The 22,646-nt window shown below is 44.4% G+C and overlaps 2 protein-coding genes across 6 annotated transcripts; one reads left to right on the top strand and one right to left on the bottom strand.

Moving 5' to 3' along the window:
• The first annotated feature begins 4,028 nt into the window (after window positions 1-4,028).
• Window positions 4,029-18,093, top strand: hcfc1a (host cell factor C1a). Of its 4 annotated transcripts, none has more exons than XM_083660858.1 (28): window positions 4,029-4,161; window positions 5,324-5,524; window positions 6,087-6,235; window positions 6,745-6,905; window positions 7,042-7,250; window positions 7,393-7,477; window positions 7,602-7,708; window positions 7,826-8,005; window positions 8,111-8,350; window positions 8,475-8,626; window positions 8,724-8,903; window positions 8,995-9,219; window positions 9,640-9,741; window positions 9,860-10,070; window positions 10,563-10,702; window positions 10,864-11,011; window positions 11,141-11,361; window positions 11,694-12,636; window positions 13,129-13,280; window positions 13,494-13,616; window positions 13,818-14,025; window positions 14,848-15,111; window positions 15,266-15,366; window positions 15,470-15,604; window positions 15,699-15,884; window positions 16,039-16,336; window positions 16,442-16,505; window positions 16,608-18,093. In XM_083660858.1, the coding sequence occupies exons 2-28, from the start codon at window positions 5,329-5,331 to the stop codon at window positions 16,645-16,647; spliced, it is 5,220 nt and encodes a 1,739-aa protein (XP_083516984.1). In that variant the 5' UTR covers window positions 4,029-4,161; window positions 5,324-5,328; the 3' UTR covers window positions 16,648-18,093. The 4 variants fall into 4 exon arrangements, with proteins under 4 accessions (XP_083516984.1, XP_083516983.1, XP_083516982.1 ...); XM_083660857.1 differs by having other exon boundaries at window positions 11,688-12,636; XM_083660856.1 differs by having other exon boundaries at window positions 11,688-12,636; window positions 15,449-15,604.
• On the bottom strand, window positions 17,485-21,323 carry LOC310798354 (ras-related protein rab7). 2 transcript variants are annotated; one of them, XM_083660890.1, is made up of 5 exons: window positions 21,208-21,241; window positions 20,704-20,830; window positions 19,956-20,174; window positions 19,162-19,287; window positions 17,485-19,060 (listed from the first exon to the last, which is right to left on the bottom strand). In XM_083660890.1, exons 1-5 carry the CDS (start codon window positions 21,234-21,236, stop codon window positions 18,974-18,976), a joined length of 588 nt encoding a protein of 195 aa, XP_083517016.1. In that variant the 5' UTR covers window positions 21,237-21,241; the 3' UTR covers window positions 17,485-18,973. The 2 variants fall into 2 exon arrangements, with proteins under 2 accessions (XP_083517016.1, XP_083517017.1); XM_083660891.1 differs by lacking the exon at window positions 20,704-20,830 and having other exon boundaries at window positions 21,208-21,323.
• Between the last annotated feature and the right edge of the window lie 1,323 nt (window positions 21,324-22,646).

Genomic DNA, 22,646 nt, shown 5'->3' with positions numbered 1-22,646 from the left:
AAATTAGATTAATTTTGTGGTAGCCCTAACTGTTTACTCAGTCCTCAACAGAATGCCAAAGAGGTATTTCAATTAATTCCATTTCAAAAGCAGCTAAGAAATTGGGTTTTATGTTGCATTCTTAGCAGCCAAAATATGCATAATGCCTGGGACTTAAGGCATATGGGATACTGTGACCATAAAATCAGCAAGAAGGCAGGAATTCTCAAATAAACAAGCAAGAAATTGTAGCTTTAAAAATCAATAATAAAGATGCAAATAAAAAATTATATATGAGCAAAGTCAAGGAACCAATAAGGCATTTCAATGGACCATAAATAACTTATTTAACAACAAATAAATAAATAAACAGATAAATAAATATAGATTATACATCATTGTTAATGAAGGTCTTAAGGCTGGTTATTGAGGCTCTCTACTAGTATGATGGGATCACAAATAGCTTGAGGGTTCAAATAACAAATGCAATTAAGGATAATTAAGAAGAAAACAAAGGCTTACAGGAGCTTAGGGTGTGATTTTGTTCTTCTGCCGTAATCACCTTCTCAGTGAGCTTGTTATTCAGCGTTATGGGGTTGCAACAAGCATTAACATCAAGCTTTCTTAGTTTATAATCGAACTCTTATACCTCTATGATCCCACTTACAGACAAGCAAAACACCAGAGCGCAATGTGTGTTCAGTCTACATAATGACATCAGTATAACCACTAGAGAGCAAAAGCTTGTTTTACTTCCAGGAGTCAGTAAATCAAGGTTATCCAAGGTCCAATGTTTTTTACACTAGTTTGTCAACTAGTTTTACCAATTTTAAGAGATAGGTTTGGATATTCTGCCCCTTTGGCCATTTTGGAAGATACAGAAAAGGAGTTTGGTGGTTGTTGTTTATTTGCTTTCCAGCCAAACTGCAAAAGCCAAGCTGGAGAACTTATGCCTAAACCTAACATGATTACTATAAATTATTTTTGAACATATTGGGATTTTTTACTTTTTGTTTTGGCCAGGACATAAAGGTCCCTATCGTTGCATCGGCGCTGTTTCTAGGCCGAGCGGCTGGCGCAGCTCAAATCAGTGGGCATGGACCAGCGCACTTGATATCGTCGTGCTGGCGCTAGACGCAGCCTCAACCATTACAACCACGCCTTTTAAGCGTAAAATTATGCACCGTCATGCTCATTGGATAACTGCAATAAACGAATCGCACGCTTGCCTTTTTAGCTCCAATTCCAGTGATCCCGCAAAACCAGACGAAAGCCAAACGCTCTGCCCCCCCCCCCCTCCCTTCATACAGTCTGTCTGTCTGCATTATAGGCTATTATTCCATATTATTATGCTTCTCAAACCAATCTAACTGCAGTTTCAATACTGCAAGCATGTAAATACGCTACACTATAGCAAGATCAAAGTGAAAATAATGTACTAAATGCATCAGCTAGAAAAATATAGCCTATTAGATTGGTGAAAGTTTGTCCAGAAAGATATCGTTTTCTCTCCCCTGCTGCAGGTAGAATGATGCACATAAATATACCCTACATTATGTAAAGTCATTGCATAAATGTGTTTTTATTGTAAAACTAAATGTCAAGTAGGGCCAAGTTATTGGAGCGGACATCACAGTATAGCACATCACAGAAGCGCGTTCCGCTGTCACTTATCTAAATCACGTTAAACCCACAAGGGGTATATATAGGCTCAAGAGGACATATATGTTTCACATAGGGTGGTGTTTCATTTCGATGTTTTATTTGGTCCAATATTGAAATGTTCTACAATTGCAGGTTGTCTTACCATTACACATTATTTTAGATCTACCTTTTATATCTATTTCGGCTCATTTGGTTGCTATTTAGTAGCGAAATGGAGGACCCAATTGCATGCTGGGAGTGGACATTCACAGGCAGTAAACTTACAACTGCTATTTCCTATGGGAAGCTGGGTGCTGCTATTTGTTGTGTCTGTTTGAGCGAGGGAGTCAGAGAGAGAGAGAGAAGGGTGACTCAGAGGCAGAAGAGCACTGGCGCACTGAATAGGCCTGGTTTCAGAGAGAGACAGAGAAGGGTGACAGGGGAGAGGCACAAGTGCACTGGCGCACTGAATACGCCTGGTTTTCAAAGGCGCAAAGCGCTAAATTTACGGCAGGTGCGAAGATAGCAGTACGCCGGTATTTAAGGCCGACACGCCCACTTTGGCCCATTCTGGGACTGCGCCACGCCCATTCGGCCTAAAGCGCATTTGGCAGCATAAAGCCATATTGATATCGTCCCAAAACAGGCGCAAGGCACGTTTTTTTGCGTTTAAGGCCCGTTTTAGCGCCGATGGCTTGTGGGAGAATAGGGCCCCAAAGTCCCTAAACTGCCATATCTACATAATTAATGCATTCACCCATGGACCACGAGAGGCAGCAGCAAACCGTGTTGTTTTTATTCTAGAACTACCGGTATGTGCAGAGTAGTAATGGCAACATATTGAGTTTGATTGATGAATTTACAATAGCATTGGCAAATATGTTGATTTTCAACTGGGGGGAAAACAACAAATTCCTCCTTTTCTCCCATCTGAATGAAATCTGACCACTTCAAAATTACACATTAAATATTTTATCCAAAGTTGTTTTAAATGCTAAAGAACTCCATACTTGGGCCATTTTCATTTGTTTCATTGATTTGTTTTTATCAGCTAGGTGATGTAGGCTACCCAGTTTGAAAAGTGCTTTAATTTGGGATAGGCTACTGACAATTTGATTTGATGATATTTCATGTTCATTTTACAATACATGCAAAAGTATTGAAATTGACATTGCAAAACGAAAACTGTCATTATTTTCCCTTTAGATATGTACATAACTAGGGTATTGTAAACTGTAGACTAGATTGAAAACAGATTTTTAAAACTAATGAATCTATCAATGATTATGGCTGTTTAAGGTAAGAGCACTTCTGCCATCTGATGGACAAAAGGTGAACTGCCACAACACCTAACTCCACCATTAAAAAATAATAATAATCTGACAGATTCATCTCATGGCGGCATTATATCATTAAATTGCAATAGTTTGCCATTAAGTCAATAGATAATAATTCACATGGCCAAATTCAATATTCCTCATTACAGTCAAAGCTCAGCACTAGTATTCAACATGTATTCCCATCAAATTATGGAAAAGACAACTAGATGATGGCTCTACTATCAAGTGGGAAAACACATGCCATCACTAATATCAATTATATGCTTCTGACTTAATTCTCCTTCCAAAAGTTGCTTTTGTTGTATTGAATATGGGCATTGTTATTATTTATGACATTTTACAAATGCATAATACAAAAATGCTAGTGGGTATTATATTAGAAACATTTTCACTTGGACTGTGACTGCAGTGGACAGTTTTCTAGTGATATGGGTAGATTTTTCTGTTATATAGATGTTAATAAAACTGCTTCACTTGTAAAGCCCATGCATACAGTAAATCAGTAGGCAAAGTCTCCATTTCCAGACCGTCGGCGTATCCTCGTTGCGCATACCGAGGGGGAATCTATTTTGTATTTATTTTGTGTCTGTAGCTGATTTTGACCGCCTAGCGGTGCGCCCCCGTTAGAGGGCGCAGTGACTGGACTGTGGGCGTGGCAACATTAACATGAGTGAGCGCTAAATCTAAATTAATGCTCCTCAGCAACATTTGGATACGCGTGGGCATATCAAAGTAAGTTGAGATCAGAACAAACTCACGCTTAATTAAAAAATATTGAAATATACTATTCCTTCGTCAATGTCGCCATCTTTACTAAGGGACAATGTAGCATTATAAAGACAACTTGTTGTAACGTGCTGGAACTTATTGTGGGTTTACCTTATTCACATTTCGAGGGTCTGTTGAATCATTTCACTACACCGTACACGCAATCCCGATTAATGATGAGAAAGGACATGCAAAATAATACGATAATATCCGAAATGCTTTGTGAAGCTGCCTGGGTCTGCCTCCGTCGCCATGTTTACTTTGGGTGACGCCACTTTCTGCCATTTTCCTCCGCCTCTGGTTGTCAAGAAGATGGCAGCTTCCAGGCAGGCATGAGAGGAAATATTTCTTCAAAAATCGAATGAATTTGGATTATTGCCTCGAGATAAAACCACCTACTCGTATTTTTGCAATTACTGTATCGAAAGAAGTAAGTGAAATCCTTAAATAACGGCGCGTTTTCTGATTTGTTACGTTTTGTTGTGGCAAACCGCCCGGCCATTTTTCTTGTGGGAGCTTTTAGAAGTAGGCCGATTGTCGAAAAGATGGCTGCTTCCAGAGACGGCATGAAACATAATAACACCCTGTTTGTGCAGTTTAACTCTGTTTAGCTACGTTTTGAGACTACTGTTGCAGATATACTTGTACCAGGTATACATTGCATGTCAAAATACAAGGAAATTGTATTGCATTTCATTGTAAAATATGACGACGCTTTGACAGATGCTAGCCAGCTAACATTGTTAGCTTCGGCAAATTAGGTTGACCGACTAGCCGCTAGCACTAGCGAAGTGTAACGTTAGCTAAATCCCATTTGAAATCCCTGCGATTGCACCCGTGTGTTTATATTATCACTAATATGTTGGAAAGAATTGAGTGGGCTTTTCCTTCAGCGTATAACTGCAAAAAATAAGCGTGGAACGTGCTCTCCATTGTTATTAATGCTTAAGATGGGGTACACCGAATGCTAAGCTTGTTAGCTACAATATGGCGACTCCCAGAGAAGCATGAAAATAGCTGTCTCTCGCGAACGGTTGTAATCACGAATGGAGTCTGTTGTTTTGGATGGTTATCGTTCACTTTTTGGTGGCATTGATAACAGCATCTGTATTTCGGACGTGGAATTTGTTGTATCGCCCTTCGTAGCTAATGTAGATATAATGTTTTTGTCTTTTTCATTCGCTTCCGCCATTTTTTAGACTGGCAGTAGCGGGGGTTTGTTTGGTTGCAAGATGGCGGCTTCCATAGATTGAATTCAATGGTTGGACGCGATTACGGGCTACATAACAAAACTTGGATGTTGGAAAGATTTTATTAATTTTCTTTTCGTGTCATCATGAATCGAATGTCCATCATTACCACCGGCGATATACTAAACAACAGATTGCTAGAGGTAGTTTAGTATGCTGTTGTCTTTTCTTCCTCTGAATTAAGGCAACTGCTAACGTTAAGCTTTTCAATTGCTATGGCCACACGAACAGTTTTAAAAGTTTCATTGCGGTGACCGGTAACCTTGCTACTATTTAGACATCAGTGTAGTTGTTAACTTGGCAATCGTTTTAAGACGACTGTCCGTTGTTTCCACCTCGTAGAAGACATGTCTACTCCTGGTTCCGCGGTATCTGGGACCACAGGGGCTGTTCTGCAGCCGCGGTGGAAGCGGGTCCTCGGATGGTCCGGTCCGGTTCCTCGACCCAGACATGGACACAGAGCGGTGGCTATAAAGGAGCTTATGGTCGTCTTTGGCGGGGGAAACGAAGGGATTGTCGATGAATTACACGTATATAACACAGGTAAGATTACTTTGTATTTAGAACTTCACGGATTGTCTTAATTAGACACCACATTATTAAAATGCACTGCGTGTTTCCAAGTAGTATATGACAGTTTTATGCGTCAGACCTTGAGGCTTGAGTAAAAAGAATATCAACATATTTCTTTTAAATTGATTAGTATTGTACAGAAACTGAGGAGTGAACGGGCCTTAGCAGGCCAGAGCAATGTGAAATTGAATTTGGTCCCCCTCTGCTGGACGCAAGCGGTCACTACACGTAAAAAAATGGCGCGCTAAAATAAAATGGATGATGTGTGTATTTAGGCATGCCATATGTCCTACTTTCTTACAAATAAATCTGCATGAAAGCATTCATTGTGTTTATCTTTGATGTGTATGTATGCATGCATGTCTGTGCCCTATCTCAGGATGCAGGATTGAGTTTATGTTCTGTTAACCAGAGTGTGGTCAGAAGTTCATGGCCTTCCTGCTTGGTTCATAACATAAACAAACCTCTGATGTTAACTTTCAACAGCTAAACTTCTGCTGATTCATTCATTGTCTCAACTGTTACTTTTTAGCAACAAATCAGTGGTTTATCCCAGCGGTCCGTGGTGATATTCCCCCTGGCTGTGCTGCATACGGTTTTGTTTGTGATGGCACGCGGCTCTTGGTGTTTGGTGGAATGGTGGAGTATGGAAAGTACAGCAACGATCTCTATGAACTACAGGTAATGGCTTGCCCATCTTTGTTAGCCTAAAAAAAATGGGGGGGAAATAGTTGCATGTGACAGTTATATTGAGTTCATATAAAAGTGACTCACCTGAAATGGTCGGATGTGTTTTGGTCTGACTGTAATTGCATAGCCGTAACCACAGCCATAGCAACTTCTAGCAGACATTATTTTTGAATTTTATATTTTGAAACTCATTCTCAGTGTGTTGCTTGTTATAACTCAAGTTATTGATACCCGAAGGGGAAATTATATTTTTTCATCAGAAAAAGTAATTGATAAGGGGGGGGGGTCACAAATACAATATAAAATAAGCTGAATACCATAGAATTAATAATGTATCTATTTTCGTTCTAAGATGTAGTCACACTTTTACAAAGGATTTTAACTTGACGGGTGTCAAAGAATATGGAATGTGTTTAAATTGTGTAGACTTGTTTTTACAACATCTGCTATGGCCTACTTCCTTGGGTATGTCTTGTTTTTGACTTTGGTATCTGTTTTAGGCCAGCAGATGGGAATGGAAAAAGTTGAAGGCAAAGAACCCAAAGAATGGGCCCCCTCCTTGTCCTCGTCTTGGCCATAGTTTTTCGCTGGTGGGCAACAAATGCTACTTGTTTGGTGGACTAGCCAATGACAGCGAGGACCCCAAAAACAACATTCCCAGGTACAGATGTTTTCCCAGCAGGAGTCGATAGGGCTCTCGGGATTCTTCACTGCTGGAGATTCTATTGCACCCATTGGCCTCAAAGGGATGAAACTATAATGAGTGTTGCTAACATCTGAGTTGTTTTGCTTCTCAGATACCTGAATGATCTGTACACTCTGGAGCTTCGTGCGGGTTCCAGCGTGGTTGGATGGGATATACCGATCACATATGGAGTTCTGCCTCCTCCCCGCGAGAGCCACACTGCTGTGGTCTACACAGAGAAGATAAGCAGGAAATCCCGCCTCATTATCTATGGGGGGATGAGTGGCTGTCGTCTTGGAGATCTGTGGACACTTGACATTGGTAGGTTTCTAATGCGTCCATGAAATAACATTGACAGTGTTCGTGTGTGAACATGCTTTTTGTGGTTTACTTTATTCTGCAGCATGTCAGAATACGTTGGTGCTTTTGGATGATGTGTATTCCCTACTCTCTTTGTCTCCAGACACCCTAACCTGGAACAAACCGTCAGTAAGTGGCACAGCACCACTCCCTAGAAGTCTTCACTCTGCTACCACCATCACAAACAAGTGAGAAAACTGCGGCGACTTGGACAAATACTACATTGGATGTTGTGTTGTTTAATTTCAGTTGCTTTTAGAACAAGCAAGCTGTGCTTGGTAGCAACGCTCATTTCAATCTCCCACCTTGCAGGATGTACGTTTTTGGAGGATGGGTTCCACTGGTAATGGATGATGTGAAGGTGGCCACACATGAGAAGGAGTGGAAGTGTACAAACACTCTTGCCTGCCTAAATCTTGGTTTGTTTGTTTATTAACTCTGTATTCATTGCCGTTGATTGCAACTTCATAAAGATAGGGTAAACCAGGTCTTATTCACATGTGATCATTTTTGTTTTGTGTGTTATGTCTCTCCAGACACCATGTGTTGGGAGACCGTGTTGATGGATACTCTTGAGGATAACATCCCCAGGGCCCGCGCTGGCCATTGCTCTGTGGCCATCAACTCCAGACTCTATGTTTGGAGTGGCCGCGACGGTTATCGTAAAGCTTGGAACAACCAAGTCTGCTGTAAAGATCTCTGGTACCTGGAAACTGGTAGGTGTGCTATAACACGGCTGATCAGTCACTGTGAGTTACTCCAGTAGTTCAGGTTGTCAAGTGGTGTTTGTACAACTAATGTTACATGTCTTGTCTGCTCAGAGCGGCCACATGCCCCTGCCAGGGTGCAGTTAGTCCGTGCCAACACCAACTCGTTGGAGGTGAGCTGGGGTGCCGTCTCCACCGCTGACACCTACCTGCTGCAGCTGCAGAAATATGACATCCCAGCAGCGACAGCGGCAACCTCACCAGCCCTGGGCGGCACCTCGCTGCCCGGGAACTCTCCGAAGAGTCCTGCACTCGCCGTCGCAGCGCCCTCTGCTCAGAACCTGCCACAGACAGGTATTACGCCCAACTCCCTCCCCAGGCCTTTTTCCTGTTCACCACACCATGAAGGCTGAATATTTCCCAGACATTCAGATTCAGCACAGGGAGTCTAACATTTGGGTTTCTGTTGTTTTTGCAGCTATCTTGAAGGTTGCAGCTCCCCAGTCTGCCACTGGTACCTCTATTGTCACTGTCCGCCCCAACCAGCCTGGGATGAAATCCCCTGTCACCTTGACATCCCTTCCTCCAGGCGTTCGCATGGTAATGCCTGCCCAGACCACCCAAGGATCGGTATGAGCAATAGAGCACTGATTTTATTTGTATTAGGATATAACATTATACATAAATCCAAAGGTGCCCAATAAATGTTTAATTTTCCTTTGTTCAGCCAATCGGCAGTAGCCCTCAGATGAGTGGCATGGCAGCTTTAGCCGCAGCAGCGGCAGCGACACAGAAGATCCCGCCCTCTACTGGCACTGTGCTCAATGTTCCCGCTGGGGCCACCATTCTCAAAACGGTAGCAGTTTCTCCTGGCTCAACTACAATGAAAATGGCCTCTCCACTTATGGTACAGATATCAATAAATGTTCTAATTTTAAATGTTGTGCTGTCTGTCACAGGTCAGTTATAAAAAAAAAAAATAATGTTGTGCTTGTTAGGTGAGTAACCCCGCCACCCGGATGCTGAAGACTGCTGCGGCCCAGGTGGGCACGGCCACTGCATCCTCTCCCACCACTCCCACCAGGCCCATCATCACAGTTCACAAGTCTGGTACGGTCACAGTGGCCCAGCAGGCTCAGGTTGTAACCACTGTGGTGGGGGGAGTCACCAAGACCATCACCCTTGTGAAGAGCCCCCTCACCATGGGCGGCGGCGGCACTCTGGTAAGAGAACAGCACTCTGGGGGGACGCTGTGGCACATAATATTGCTGGAGCATTGTACCGAGAGCACTCTTTAATGCGCTCACTTATGCATTCTGTAAATCACACGCTGTGTAAAATTGCTTTTGCACACTTAAATGTGTGATTTCCCCCCCCCTGCCTTGTCACAAGACATGTTTGTGAGCTTGAACCAATGCAGATGTGGGCGTAAAAGTTGGCCAACAGCGACTGTTGGAGAACTCTACTAAGAAAACAAGCAGCATGAGTTAATTGGTCTGCATGACTGTCAGTCAATTAGGGCTGGAATATTGCGTATACCTACCGGTTCAGTGGTCCACCTGCCTCACTGAACACTGAACTCCATATGCTGTCCGATTTTCTCTGGTGACTCATGAACTTGAGTCTCTCTCCTATTCCGGCAGATCTCCAACCTTGGCAAGATGATGTCTGTGGTACAAACCAAGCCAGTGCAGACATCACTTACAGGCCAGGGTTCCACTAACCCTCTGGCACAGCTCATACAGGTCAGCTATCCGCACGAGTGCAGGAAAAAAAACAGGAGGTAGCTTAAAGCTCCTGAGACAGGCACCAGATGCCTTTCACCTGATGGTTCCCATAACCTGCATCTCTCTCTCTCCCCAGTCAAAGGGTCAACTCCCAGCTGGCACCATTCTGAAGCTGGTGACCTCCGCAGATGGCAAGCCCACTACCATCATCACCACTTCCCAGGCAGGCGGAAACAAGCCGACTATCCTCAACATCAGCGGCATGTCTCCTGGCACTACTAAGCAGGGCACCACCATCATTAAGACTATCCCCATGTCGGCCATCATGAGCCAGGCTGGAGCTGCAGGTCTGCACTCACGCAAGTTGCCCACTTTAACAACTACTACATCACTGAGCAGCTTGAACATTTCTGTTTTTAATATGAAAAGAAATATAGCAGTGGTATATTTCTGAGTATGAACAAGACCATGGCCAAACGGTAAATGATTCTTTGTTTTAGCCTACTTGGAATACCGGGTGGTACGGTTTCCACATCACTATATGAATTTGGATGATGTGGTGTAAGGTTAACCCATTGATACCTGATGCAGCATTTGCGTGTATATCCCTCATTTGTGTGCGTATCCCTTTAAGACCGCGAACCGCGTTAACGCGGTTCGCGGTCTTAAAGGGATACGCACACAAATGCTGCATCAGGTATCAATGGGTTAATTGAAGAACAAATCTTTGCAAATGCTATTGGGGCTTGTAACTGTGTCTTATGGCCGATGTTGACGGCGACACGGTCAAGAGAACACCGTTGATTTCAGCCACATGCTGACTGTTGATCTCCATGCAGGTGTTGTTACGACCAGCGGGGGCATGAAGTCGCCGATCACAATCCTCACCACAAAGATGATGACCAGTGGAACCCCTGGCAAAATCATCACTACTGTGCCTAAACTTGGCACTGTCGGTGGCCAGCATGGACTGACACAGGTACCGATGCCCTTTTAAAGCTGGACAACATTACTCCAGTGCTACATTAGTCTTTGTAGATTCAACGTTATTATATTTGTTGGTAGATCCTGCATAGAATGTTTGCACTCCTCATTCATATAGCGCCGAGAGACTTATCTTTGACTGTGTGTGTCTCTAAGGTGGTTTTGAAGGGTGCTCCTGGACAGCCGGGCACCATATTGCGCACCGTGCCGATGAGCAGTGTGGGCGGCGTTCGACTCGTTACACCAGTGTCGATGTCTTCCATCAAGCCCACTGTCACCACCCTCGTCGTCAAAGGAACCACTGGTAAGAAGAATAAAAAACGTTCTTGTGATTCGTTATTAGGATCGTGTTAATAATAATAATAATTGTGTCCCACATATATTCTGGATCATTTCCTTTGTCCCAACTTGACACCATTTCCATTCCCTCCAGGTGTCACCACACTGGGGACAGTCACTGGTACAGTCTCCAGTAGCATGGCTGGAGGCAGTGTGGCCAGTGCCAACGCCTCTCTGGCTACCCCCATCACCACACTGGGCACCATCGCCACCCTGTCCAATCAGGTCATCAACCCCAACGCCATCACAGTGTCAACAGCCCAGACCAACCTGACCCCCGCCTCCGCACTGCCCTCCTCCACCATCACCGTGCAGGTAAGACCTAGCAGCTGTCGTCCTCCCTGAGGAAATGTAAACGTCATGAACTGAGGGACCCCTCAGTTCATGACGTTTACATTTTAGTAAACGTCAGTTTAGTAAAGAGTGTATGAGTGCAACGGCACAAGAAGCTTCAGTTCCTACGACTGAAAAGGTCTCGTTACCCTCTCGGTATTCCTGTGACCACAGAACAGTCATGTTCAGAGAAACTGCAAGGAGAAGAAATAAGGGTGTTTTAATTTGTTTTCTTTGTGTATGGAATGTCTCGTGTGTTTTAACAACTGTTTATACTGTTTTCCCTGCCCTCCCTCCCTCCTCCCAAGAACCAGCCCACCCAGGTGACTCTGATCACGACCCCCAGCGGGGTGGAGGCCCAGCCAATACAGGATCTGCCGGTCTCCATCTTGGCTTCACCGACCTCCGAGCAGCCCAGCTCCACTGAGGCAGGAGGAGCCGGGGACGGCTCCGGTACCGTCACCCTGGTCTGCTCTAACCCGCCCTGCGAGACCCACGAGACGGGAACCACCAACACGGCCACCACCTCCTCTGCCACCATCGGAGGGCAGGTCTGTTCCAACCCCCCCTGTGAAACACACGAAACGGGCACCACCAACACTGCTACGACCGCATCGTCAAACATGTCTGCACTGCGCATGTGCTCCAACCCACCATGTGAGACCCATGTAACTGGGACAACAAACACAGCTACCACCGCCCGAGCCAACATGGGAGGGGTCCAGCAGGTGTGTTCCAACCCACCCTGTGAGACCCATGTGACGGGCACCACCAACACGTCCACCCAGGCGTCGTCCAACATGAATATGGGCGGAACGAGCACCCCATCCACGCCCACCTCCAGCACGGGGACAGGAATGGTCCAAAAGGTCTGCTCTAACCCGCCCTGTGAAACCCACGAGACCGGGACAACCAACACGTCCACCCAGGCGGCATCCAACATGAATAGGGGCGGGACGAACACCGTGCATAGTGTGTCCGAAACCCAAGAGACGGGCACGACCGACACTTCCACCCAGGCGGCGTCCGACACGAGTCCGGGCCAGACGAGCACCGCGCAGAGTGCGTGTGAAGCCCATCAGACGGGGACCACCAACACCCCCACCCAGGCGGCATCCAACATGGGAAGCAACCTGACCAACCAGACGGGGACAGGACTGGTCCAAAGGGTCTGCTCCAACCCTCCCTGTGAAACCCACGAGACCGGCACCACCAACACACCCACCCAGACGGCATCCAACATCGGTGAGGGCACAGGTACAGCCACAGTCATGGTGTTTTGCAGGACATAACACTCAGCTCACCAAGGTGCTATTACTGCTGGACCATTTTTGGCTAGGGTCTTTCAATGCTATTTCAGTTTAAGTTGTTGTATTTTTTAAGTTGTATTTATTATTTAGCAACTAAGCTAAGTAACCTGATCAGCATGAAGTTACTCTGGTAATGTAGCACTGATGTTTCTGCTGCTCTAAATGTATGTCTTCAATTGAGGTCGATGTTGCAAACCTTGCCCAAACTTTGACAATTTTGCTGTTTTCTCTCAATTTCGAACTTTTTTCCTGATGTGTCATTTCATACATCTGATCCTGCTCTTCCATGAACAGAAAAGCCAAAAAGCCCTTTTCCATCCAAAACTGCTGATGTGCCACATAGTAGACGCCTGACTGTGTTGCATCCAGTTCCTAAGATGATTGTATTGTTGTTAGAAGTGAACCTAGATTTAAATGATGTGTTTGCATCCACCTGCAGCCCAGCAGACTGAGGAGGGAGCAGAAGATGCCAGCAGTGCAGAAGTTGCCTCTACCACTGCAGGAACCAGCGTAGCTACCACCACCACCACCCAGGGCAGGGCCATCACTACTGTCACTCAGTCTACACCAGCACCCGGACCCTCTGCACCTGTAAGATCAGCACTCGTCTCGTATACATGATGCAGCAGTAGCACATGGTTTAAACACTGGTGCTAATTTTACAGATACTGTATAATACATGATTATTTGGTGTGGAAATTCCACTCATCACAAAACTAATTAGTGATACTTCACGGTGCGCCTGTCCTAAGGTTGCATATCGGTAAACTGATGTTTTATCTTTCTTTCTCCCTTTCCTCCCAGTCTATCACAATGGGGGTGAGTGCTGCAGCCAGCTCCACAGATGAGCCCATGCAAACCGATGAGACCTCAGCAGAAGCTGCAGCTGCAGAGGAGGGGGGCACTGCTCTGGAGACACAAGCAGAGGTAAACCCGAATATCACAGTTTCACCACGGCATGTTAAAGGGAAAACGTCTGCTCAATTTAATCATTCTTTTTCATTCTTTTTTCTCTCTCTTTCAGAGAGAGAAAACAAAGTGAAGCTCTTCTTAACCCATAATCATTCATGTAAAAATGTGCCGCTTTTTGCAACCAAATGATGGAACTGCTGTAATTTGTTGTTTCAGGGGGAAGCGGCCGCAGCGACCACCTTGAGCATCCCGTCAGAGCTGATGTCCGAGGGCCAGGGAGCCACCCTCATGGTGACGGGGCTGTCGGACGAGGAGCTGGCCGTCACTGCAGCAGCAGAGGCAGCAGCTCAGGCCGCAGCCACTGAAGAAGCCCAGGCCCTGGCTATCCAGGCTGTCCTCCAGGCAGCACAGCACGCTGTCATGCGTGAGTTGTTAGACCCACTGTCGTCCCGTGTAGCCAGATCTCTCCACACTTAAGTTTCAATTTGGTTTAGAACACTGCGGTTTGGTTTAGAACACTGCGCAGGGGAGCAAGGTCTGGCTGAATTTGTTTGTCAAGTAGAACAAATGCAACTTCAGCTCAAGACCACATGGGTCATGTAGCAACCAGGCGACCTCATGCAACTCAAGCTCATCTTCTTCTTCTAATGGTTTTCCGGCAGACCGGATGCCCTGCGGCACATTGCTGCCTCTCACTGAATATTACACACATTCCAGGCTCAGGGGTCCGCCCCCTCCTCAATGTTAACTCAAGCTCACTTGAGGAAAAATCTTTTAACAGCCCAAGTTTGGCACCGATGACATCACTGATGACATCACTGTTTCAACAGCCCAGGTTTGGCACTGATGACATCGTGACCGTTATCCATTCCTGACTGAAGTAATGAATGACTGACTCACCCCAAAATGCCTTCTCTTGACCATGTGCTGCACATGGTAAACAAAAATCAGGGTGGTGCGGAAAACTAGACCGGGTGATTGCTTACATGTATGTCACAGTGCTTTGGGTTGCACCTGGGCAAGACACTGAAAGTGTATTGGGTAACACATTATATTGGCAGTTGGACTTTGGCAGTTGGACTTTTACTGTCTGCGAGCTCTGGTGGAAAATATTGGGTATCTCTCCATGAAACATCCACTGAGTCAGACTACAGCGACCTCGACAATAAATGTGCAATTTCTCACAAAGTTCTTGGTGGTGTGTGTGTGTGAATCTTGACGCGTTCTGTGTTCTCTACCCCTACAGACGAGGGTGAGAGCCACCAGCCCACCACTATCCCCATCATGTTGACCCAGCAGGAGCTGGCGGCACTGGTCCAACAGCAGCAGCAGCTCCAGGAGGCTCAGGCCGCTGCCCAGCAAGCCATCGTCGATGCGAGCTTGCCCACCGAGGCCCTCGCCCCGGCCGACAGCCTCAATGACCCATCTGTCGAGAGCAACGGACACAACGAAATGGCCGCCGCGGTCACTAGTGCTGTGGCATCACTGATGCCACGTACCACTGCTGAGAGTAAGACTTTTGGCCTGTTCTGAATAATGTACAGTCGTTTTTTTTTGGTACCCAAAAATGTACAGTGGAGTTTTTTTGTACAGAATAATGTACAGTGGAGTTTTTTTGTACACATCCTAATGACCCCTTTTGTCTTGCCCTCTAAACTACACAGCACTAGCCCCATCAAGCACATTTGCTATAGCAGTCGCAAGTCCAGCCAAGCTGCAGGCTGCAGCTGCTCTAGCTGAGGTGGCCAATGGCATCGAGGGAGGGGTGAGCCATAGTTTTCTCTCTGACCGGTGGCTGGTGAATTCAATTCAAAAGAAGAACGCATTTCAACTCACCCTTTTATTAGTATTTCTCTTTTACTTTACAGAAACCCACCCCTCAGCCAGCGCCGGTGAAGCCCATTGTAAAGAAAGAGAACCAGTGGTTCGACGTTGGAATTGTCAAAGTGACAAATATGGTGGTCACACACTTCTACATGCCAGCAGATGACTCGCAAGGAGATGTGAGTGTCATGGCCGACTTCTGCTCCGGTGCGTTGACCGAAACTCTGTGAGCTCAGTGTATCTCTAAACTTCACTCTGTCTTTTCCATGGTAGGATGACTCTGGCGTCATGCCAGACTATGCCCAAATGAAGAAAATGGAACTACAGCCTGGAACGGCTTACAAGTTCCGTGTAGCCGGAATCAACGCCTGTGGTCGTGGCTCTTTCTCCGAAATCTCTGCTTTCAAGACTTGTCTACCGGGCTTCCCAGGGGCACCTTGCGCCATCAAAATCAGCAAGGTAAACGAGCTCGTCAAGCCTTTTTGTTTTCTTTGTCTTGATGTATACACACACGCTAACCGCAACGGCTACTATTCTGATGATTTCCTTGTTGGCTCCATCCACCCTATTGTTTCTGGCACTGAATGGCATTTCCCTACTCCTCCCTCCACAGAGCCCGGACGGTGCCCACCTGACCTGGGAGCCGCCCTCGGTGACGTCGGGGAAGATCATCGAGTACTCTGTGTACCTGGCCATCCAGAGTAGCCAGACGGCCGAAGCCAAGGCCTCCACCCCGGCGCAGCTCGCCTTCATGCGCGTGTACTGCGGGCCCAACCCCTCCTGCCTGGTGCAGTCGTCCAGCCTGTCCAACGCCCACATCGACTACACCACCAAGCCGGCCATCATCTTCCGCATCGCCGCCCGCAACGAGAAAGGCTACGGTCCCGCCACCCAAGTCCGATGGCTGCAAGGTGAGCAGCACCGGTTCTTACTCGCGTGTTCTTTGTAATGGGGCAATTCATTATTGGATGATGGAGCGCATCTCAATTTGTTTAATCCTCTTTTCTGCTCCATAGAGTCTGGCAAAGACGCCGCTTCTGCAAAACCTGCCCCCAAAAGACCAGGCGCCTCACCTGATACGTAAGAACCTTCTTCCATGTTTCACGTTGCATGCACAGGCCAGAGATGAGCACAAATGAATCATTCCTTACAAAACTTATTCTGGTTTTTCTGTCTTTGCAGTAAAGCTACTGGTCCAAAGAAAGCGAGGACGGACCAGTGAGGTTGCCCAGAGGGCCCCCTCCACCCCCCCCCCCCCTCCCAGTCTCTTGTCCCCTTTCCACTCGCTGTCCTTTTACCAGGAAGACTGACCCCATCCACCTCTTCATCCTCATCCTAATCTCATCCTTCATCATCAAATTGACTCAGATCATGCCAACAATGGAAGCAGAACAACCGTATAAAGTCCAGATGAAAATCAATTTGAGATGTTTCTGTAGATAAACCCCTCCTTCTGTTGATCGTACTATTTTTAGAGCAACACAAACTTAGAAGCACATTATACCTTTTTCAGTCACATCCCCCTCCCATCCTTTAATATATATTTTTGGCTTGTTTCAGTAGTTGAGCAGTGTAGAGAAGCATTTTACATATTTCACAAACTGGGAGCCAGGCTGAGCATAATGTTACTTTTGTTGCTTTTTTGTTTTGTTTTTGTGAATCTTGTTGGGGGGATGTAGAGAAGAGACTACATGAGATGGTGTACAGTGCTGAAAAAGCAGTGCGAGGCATTAGTTTAGATGAGAGGAAAAAATCAGTATGGAAACAAATAAAGCACTTGTCCTCAACGAAAAGGGGACATATTTTTTTTTCTCCCTCCGGCTCAAAACAAATTTGCTTCAAGAACCCAAGTCTGTTCAGACATCTTTACTGGACCTCCGGTCTCCTGGTAATGTCATCACTGTGCGCTTTTTACCCCAAGATGATGAGGACTGGTGGCTGACACGACGACGTGGACAAAAAGAAAGGCGAAAGGAAGAGATTTGTAGAGAATGAATGACATAGACTTTGCTAGGACTGAGACTTGCAGCACACACACAAAAAAAAAACATCTTGCAAAATCTTCCCAAAAAATTAGCAAGCAACGATGCAGAAGATCTTTTGTGTAGTTTATTTTTGTATTTTTTAAGCTTTTTTTTTTCCTGTGTGTATGTCAAGTGTGCGTTTTAAAACATCACCCTTTTTTAACTATTGTTCATCCTCATAGTTTGTATTTGTGGGAAGAGGGGTGGCCGTGTTCCGGGTAGCCACTATATTTTTAAACCTCCATTCAGTTGGTTGTATGTTCTTGTTGAAAACGGAGGGCAACGAAAGAGAAAGAGTTTTGTATTTGTTCTAGAACCTCAAGATGTTCTTAGGACCGAAGGGAACTTTGAAATGGACCCAGGGAGAGGAGAGCTTTTACTTTGTTTACTACAACTTACTCGAGATGCTTGTGTTGCTTTCTGTTTGCCAAACATGGAAAACTGAGGAGTGTAATGAAGAAAGTAAGTTAGTTCTTTCACACCCTTCCCCATATTATCCCACTCGATTGTCCTATGCTTTTTATGCTCATGAATGTTGTGTCCCACCCCTTCTTTAAGTTTTAGAATGGCAAAGTATATAGTAGACTTATTTTCCCTCGCCCTGTTGATGTATGTGAATCCATTTAATAAATTTTAATTTCTTTTTTTCTTTCCACGGCTCTGTATTTCAGATTACAGATGGTGTGCAAGCTAAGTGACGTGTATCCCCCGTATGTTTTGAATGGGAAAGTCTGGGGCAGAAAGCTTACATAGCCAGAGTGTACTCGCTTGTAAATTAGTTCGTTCATATAGCAAGAATAAACAAAAAAAGAACATCTTGGCCTTTTATATAATTACCTGTAACAAACTGTTTTTACATGTTGGTCATCTCTTGATTGCCTTTTGTGTCTTTACTTATAAAAGAAACAGAAATATATATATAAATATATACAGTCTCCCTGATTGTTCTAATTTGCTTCTGTCAAAGCTGATTCACTGTAGGAGTCTGAATCACTGCTCGGTTCATTACAATACAAAACGTGTACAGGGAGGAGGTTTCTGATTGGACATGACTGTATATCAGTACTTTGTAAGGACAGATTCAGTTGTGATGGTAATGGCCAGGGAGAACAGAGCCAAGGTCCAACTTTGCAGCCATTCTCCGGCTCGCGAGTGTCGCACCTTGGTTTCCGTTAAGTGGTTTCTCCTGATTTATTTCTCGAATGAACTTTCTCTTCATTATGCATTCATCATTTTGTTCGTGTGAGTGTGTCTTGAACAAAACTAGACATGCATGCAAAAGCAGTGTATTTTAGTAGTGCTGCCTTAAGTTAGACCATAAGCTGAAGGTTCTCAAAAAAAGAAAAGGAAAAAAAAAAACATTTAATGAGTTTGTTCCTCTCTCCATGTGGTATACAATTGTGTCCTTTCCTTCCACAGTACCTTTGCTGGGTCACTATTTTTGCACCCTTGTTAGATAGGTCATCATCAGCGGTGCCGAGGTTTCTCTGAACTTTTCCTCCCACACTGGGACAGGTGCTGGTCTCAGCACTGACAGTTGTTGCGAGTTTCTCTCGGCTGTTTGCAGGTTATCTGGAAATGTCCTGTATTTTCCAATGTGTGTTTTTTGTACTGTAGGGAGTAATGTATCTTTTATCATCAAAAAATAAACATGTAAAACAAACGTTGGCATCTTGCTTCTCTTGGGTGAGTTTACATTTTGACTCGCTCACCTGTTGTAAGCCGGTCTGGGCCGCTGTCATGAATGGCTTTTCCACGTCAACATCATCTTTGGCACTTCCTTCAAAGTACTGCGCTCCTATCTGCTCACACCACTGCAACGCCTGCCTGCGAGACACCTGCAAGGAAAGCCAGCACTCCTGTTATAGTAGAAAAGCTAGATTATGAATAATAACAGTTAGATGGCTCGTGGGACCAGAGCTCCTGGGCCCCAGACAGAAGCACTATGCCAAACATGGGGAAATTGTGGAAAATATAAAAAAACTACTAATTTGAAGCTTTAATTCCAGGAGGAATGCTTAACATCAGGTAATTAATGTTTTGTTTTGTTTTTGTTTTTTGAAAAGTGGCTGGAGGTAAAAATAAATAAATAAAATAAAAAATGTCTTCCTTTTTGCATTTGTGGGACGGAATGTGTTTTAATTCTTTGTTTTTTACACTATAAAAAACAGTGCCAATATATAAACAAACTAGCATTTAAATGCACAAATAATTGTTGAGGAAAGGGTGTATCCATCATACTGTATTGGACCCTTTGTAAAGTATGGAATATTGACCAATCAACCATGCCAATATGATGCAGGCTCCTTTCTCACCACAGCTAGATAAAAAAACGCTCTGCCCAAACTGCAATAATTTCATTTCAATGTTTGTTTTTTGTTTTTGTTGGAAATTAATTCTACATGTAAAGTTTGTAATGTATCTCAGAGTTTCCATTGCAAATTAAAATACAATCAAATAAAACAAAAATAAATTAAGCATTACAACTCTTCAATCTTCAACTGACCTCACGGTTGCTCAGGTCAGTTTTGTTCCCCACCACAATGAAGGGGAAGCCCTCTGGGTCCAGGGGCTCTGCCTGGACCAGGAATTCCTTCCTCCAGACCTCCAGGGCGGTGAAGGAGGCCCAGGATGTGACGTCAAAGACCAGCATGCAGCAGTGGGTGCCTCTGTACAGCGGGCTGCCCAGGGACTGGAACCTCTCCGTGCCCGCCGTGTCCCACATCTGACACACAGTGGATCAAAAGTGATGCTGGGGCAGCTGTTGATTCCCACATGTCAAAATCTATACATATAGGGGCTTGATGATGTCTGTGGTACTGAATATAAGTTTATAGTCATAACACTTTACTGTATTTTTTATCTTGTTTTATTCTGTATAGGGCAGTGGTTCTCAACATGGGGACCACCTTGACCTTGACGGAGTTTCAGGAGGTACCCAGCAAACCAACTAAACAGTAATTTTTCCTACATTCTCTAACTTCTTGTAAATACAAGGCCAAGTTTAACAGTTTTGATCCTAGTTTCACTGTTATCTCTTTACCTATAATATTACATTATTAGTTATGAAATTCTGGACAAAATCATATCAATAAAAACAAATCTCAGACTTGGGTTTGAGAGATGAGTCCATGGGTTTAATGTGGACTAAATTGAGAATCCCTGGTATAGGGACTTAAGAGTTTAACTGACTGCACTCAGTGTGTTTAACCATGGCTTGAGGAGTCAATATAGCTAAAGCCTTGAGTTAATACCTGCAGGACGACTGTGCTGCCGTCTATGTTTACTTCTTTGGTGAGAAAGTCAGTCCCAATAGTGGCCCGATACATGTTGGTGAAGCGGTGGTTTACATATCTGTTCATGAAGGAGGACTTTCCCACCCTGTGTCAACACCAAGCATAGTGTAAATGGACAACACACACACACACACACACACACACACACACACACACACACACACACACACACACACACACACACACACACACACACACACACACACACACTTCTCCTAATTCTATTCACCAATAAAGAACAGGAGTAACCTAATGTTCCTCTCCTTGACATTTTTTTAGAGACAGCAAGTCAACAATCAAGTCATCAATCAAGTCAGTTCAAGGTCGCTGAAATCAAGGAAAGCCACTGCAAATGAGCAAATGAAAGTGAAAGAACTGGACGAAGCAGTCAAGTAGCCTAAATCAACCCGTGGTGTTTTGTTTTCTATAGGCCTAGATAAAAAAAAGGCATGCTTTCTTTACCCGGAGTTTCCGATGAGGATTACTTTCATGCAAATAGGGCTTTTCCATTCGATCATGATGATGATGATGATGATGATGATTTCAGAGGTATCCGACACTGGCTAATCCTGCCTTCAAGTGCACCTCGTAGACTTATGTCCAAGTTCAGAAGTTGTTAATTCGACTCGTGGAGTCTTAGCATGTTCAACAGATTTTTTGGAATAACAACACAGTTGTTGACCTACTTACTTGCTCTTGGACTCCTCCGCAACATCACATCTATCACAGGATTTTCTGTGATAGCCGGCTATCACAGAAAATCCTGACTTTCTTAGTTATTGTGGGTCGTGCACGTGCGTCTTGTACGAAATTACAATATTTTGGGCAGCATTTGAAGGCAACATATGATAACATGGTAGCAGCGTCGCCTGTTACGCAGGTATGAATCACAAACATGGATTTACTGGTTAAAAGTGGAAATAGGCTAGGTATGAAAAATAACAAATAAAAACATGTAGCTTAGGCATGGCACATCCACATCCAAACGTCCAACATCCAACTATTTTGAGAGTTTGAGAAACTAACACAAAGGAGAAAAAATGGTTGCAGTTTGCAGTCAACTTAAAGGATTTGATGTCTGCAAAAGTAAGTGACAGAGCACTTCCACTGTTTTTGTATGACCCAACATCGTTTTTTCAGCTACAATGGTAAGAAAAACATTATGATGTAACAGTGAAGTTGACCTTTGAACTTTTGACCACCAAATTGATCCAAATCCCACGGAATAACGCAGTAATTTGGGAAATGTCTTCCACTGACCACTAGAGGGCAGCAGACCTAAGGTGTTTCACATTTCGTTTAGGGTTTCCTTGACACTGGATCTGTCAAGTGGCATCATCTGTAGTTTACAGCAGGAGTCATTTCAGTAAATTTAGTGAAGTTGTATGTAAGGCATCATTTAGAAAAATACCCAAAACATGTTCAATATTTTAAATAAATGCACAAAGAATTCATAGTTCAAAAGGTTCAAATACTATACGCTTCGGATATCCATTCACATTTACATTGTTGTTTTTCAGTTGACACTCCTATCCAGAGTAGTCTCGCTTAGCCAGCCCTATCTCCATATTAGCGTTGTGCCATGCTGCACTGGTATCGAAAATGAGGGAGGGACTATGGATCAAATTAATTGCCCTCATTAAAAAGAAATATGCTTTATCATTCAGATACTATATGTCAAAGATTATACTACATAAAATCTCATAGCGGTACTATAGGAGATAAAAATACTCAAAGTACTAAAGATCCCAATAAACTGACTATTGAGTACCGCACTGTAGTCTGTATAAGAATATTAAAGTATATAGGCTAATAGAATTATAGTGATTTTATATATGAGTGGTCATCAAAGCTTGACGAACAATTCATTGACCAAAAATAATCAATAAAACAGACGCAAA

The sequence above is a fragment of the Poromitra crassiceps genome (genome assembly GCF_964638095.1).
Source record: "Poromitra crassiceps genome assembly, chromosome: 25".
Lineage (NCBI taxonomy): Eukaryota > Metazoa > Chordata > Actinopteri > Beryciformes > Melamphaidae > Poromitra > Poromitra crassiceps.
This window is presented reverse-complemented; position numbering and strand designations above follow the sequence as displayed.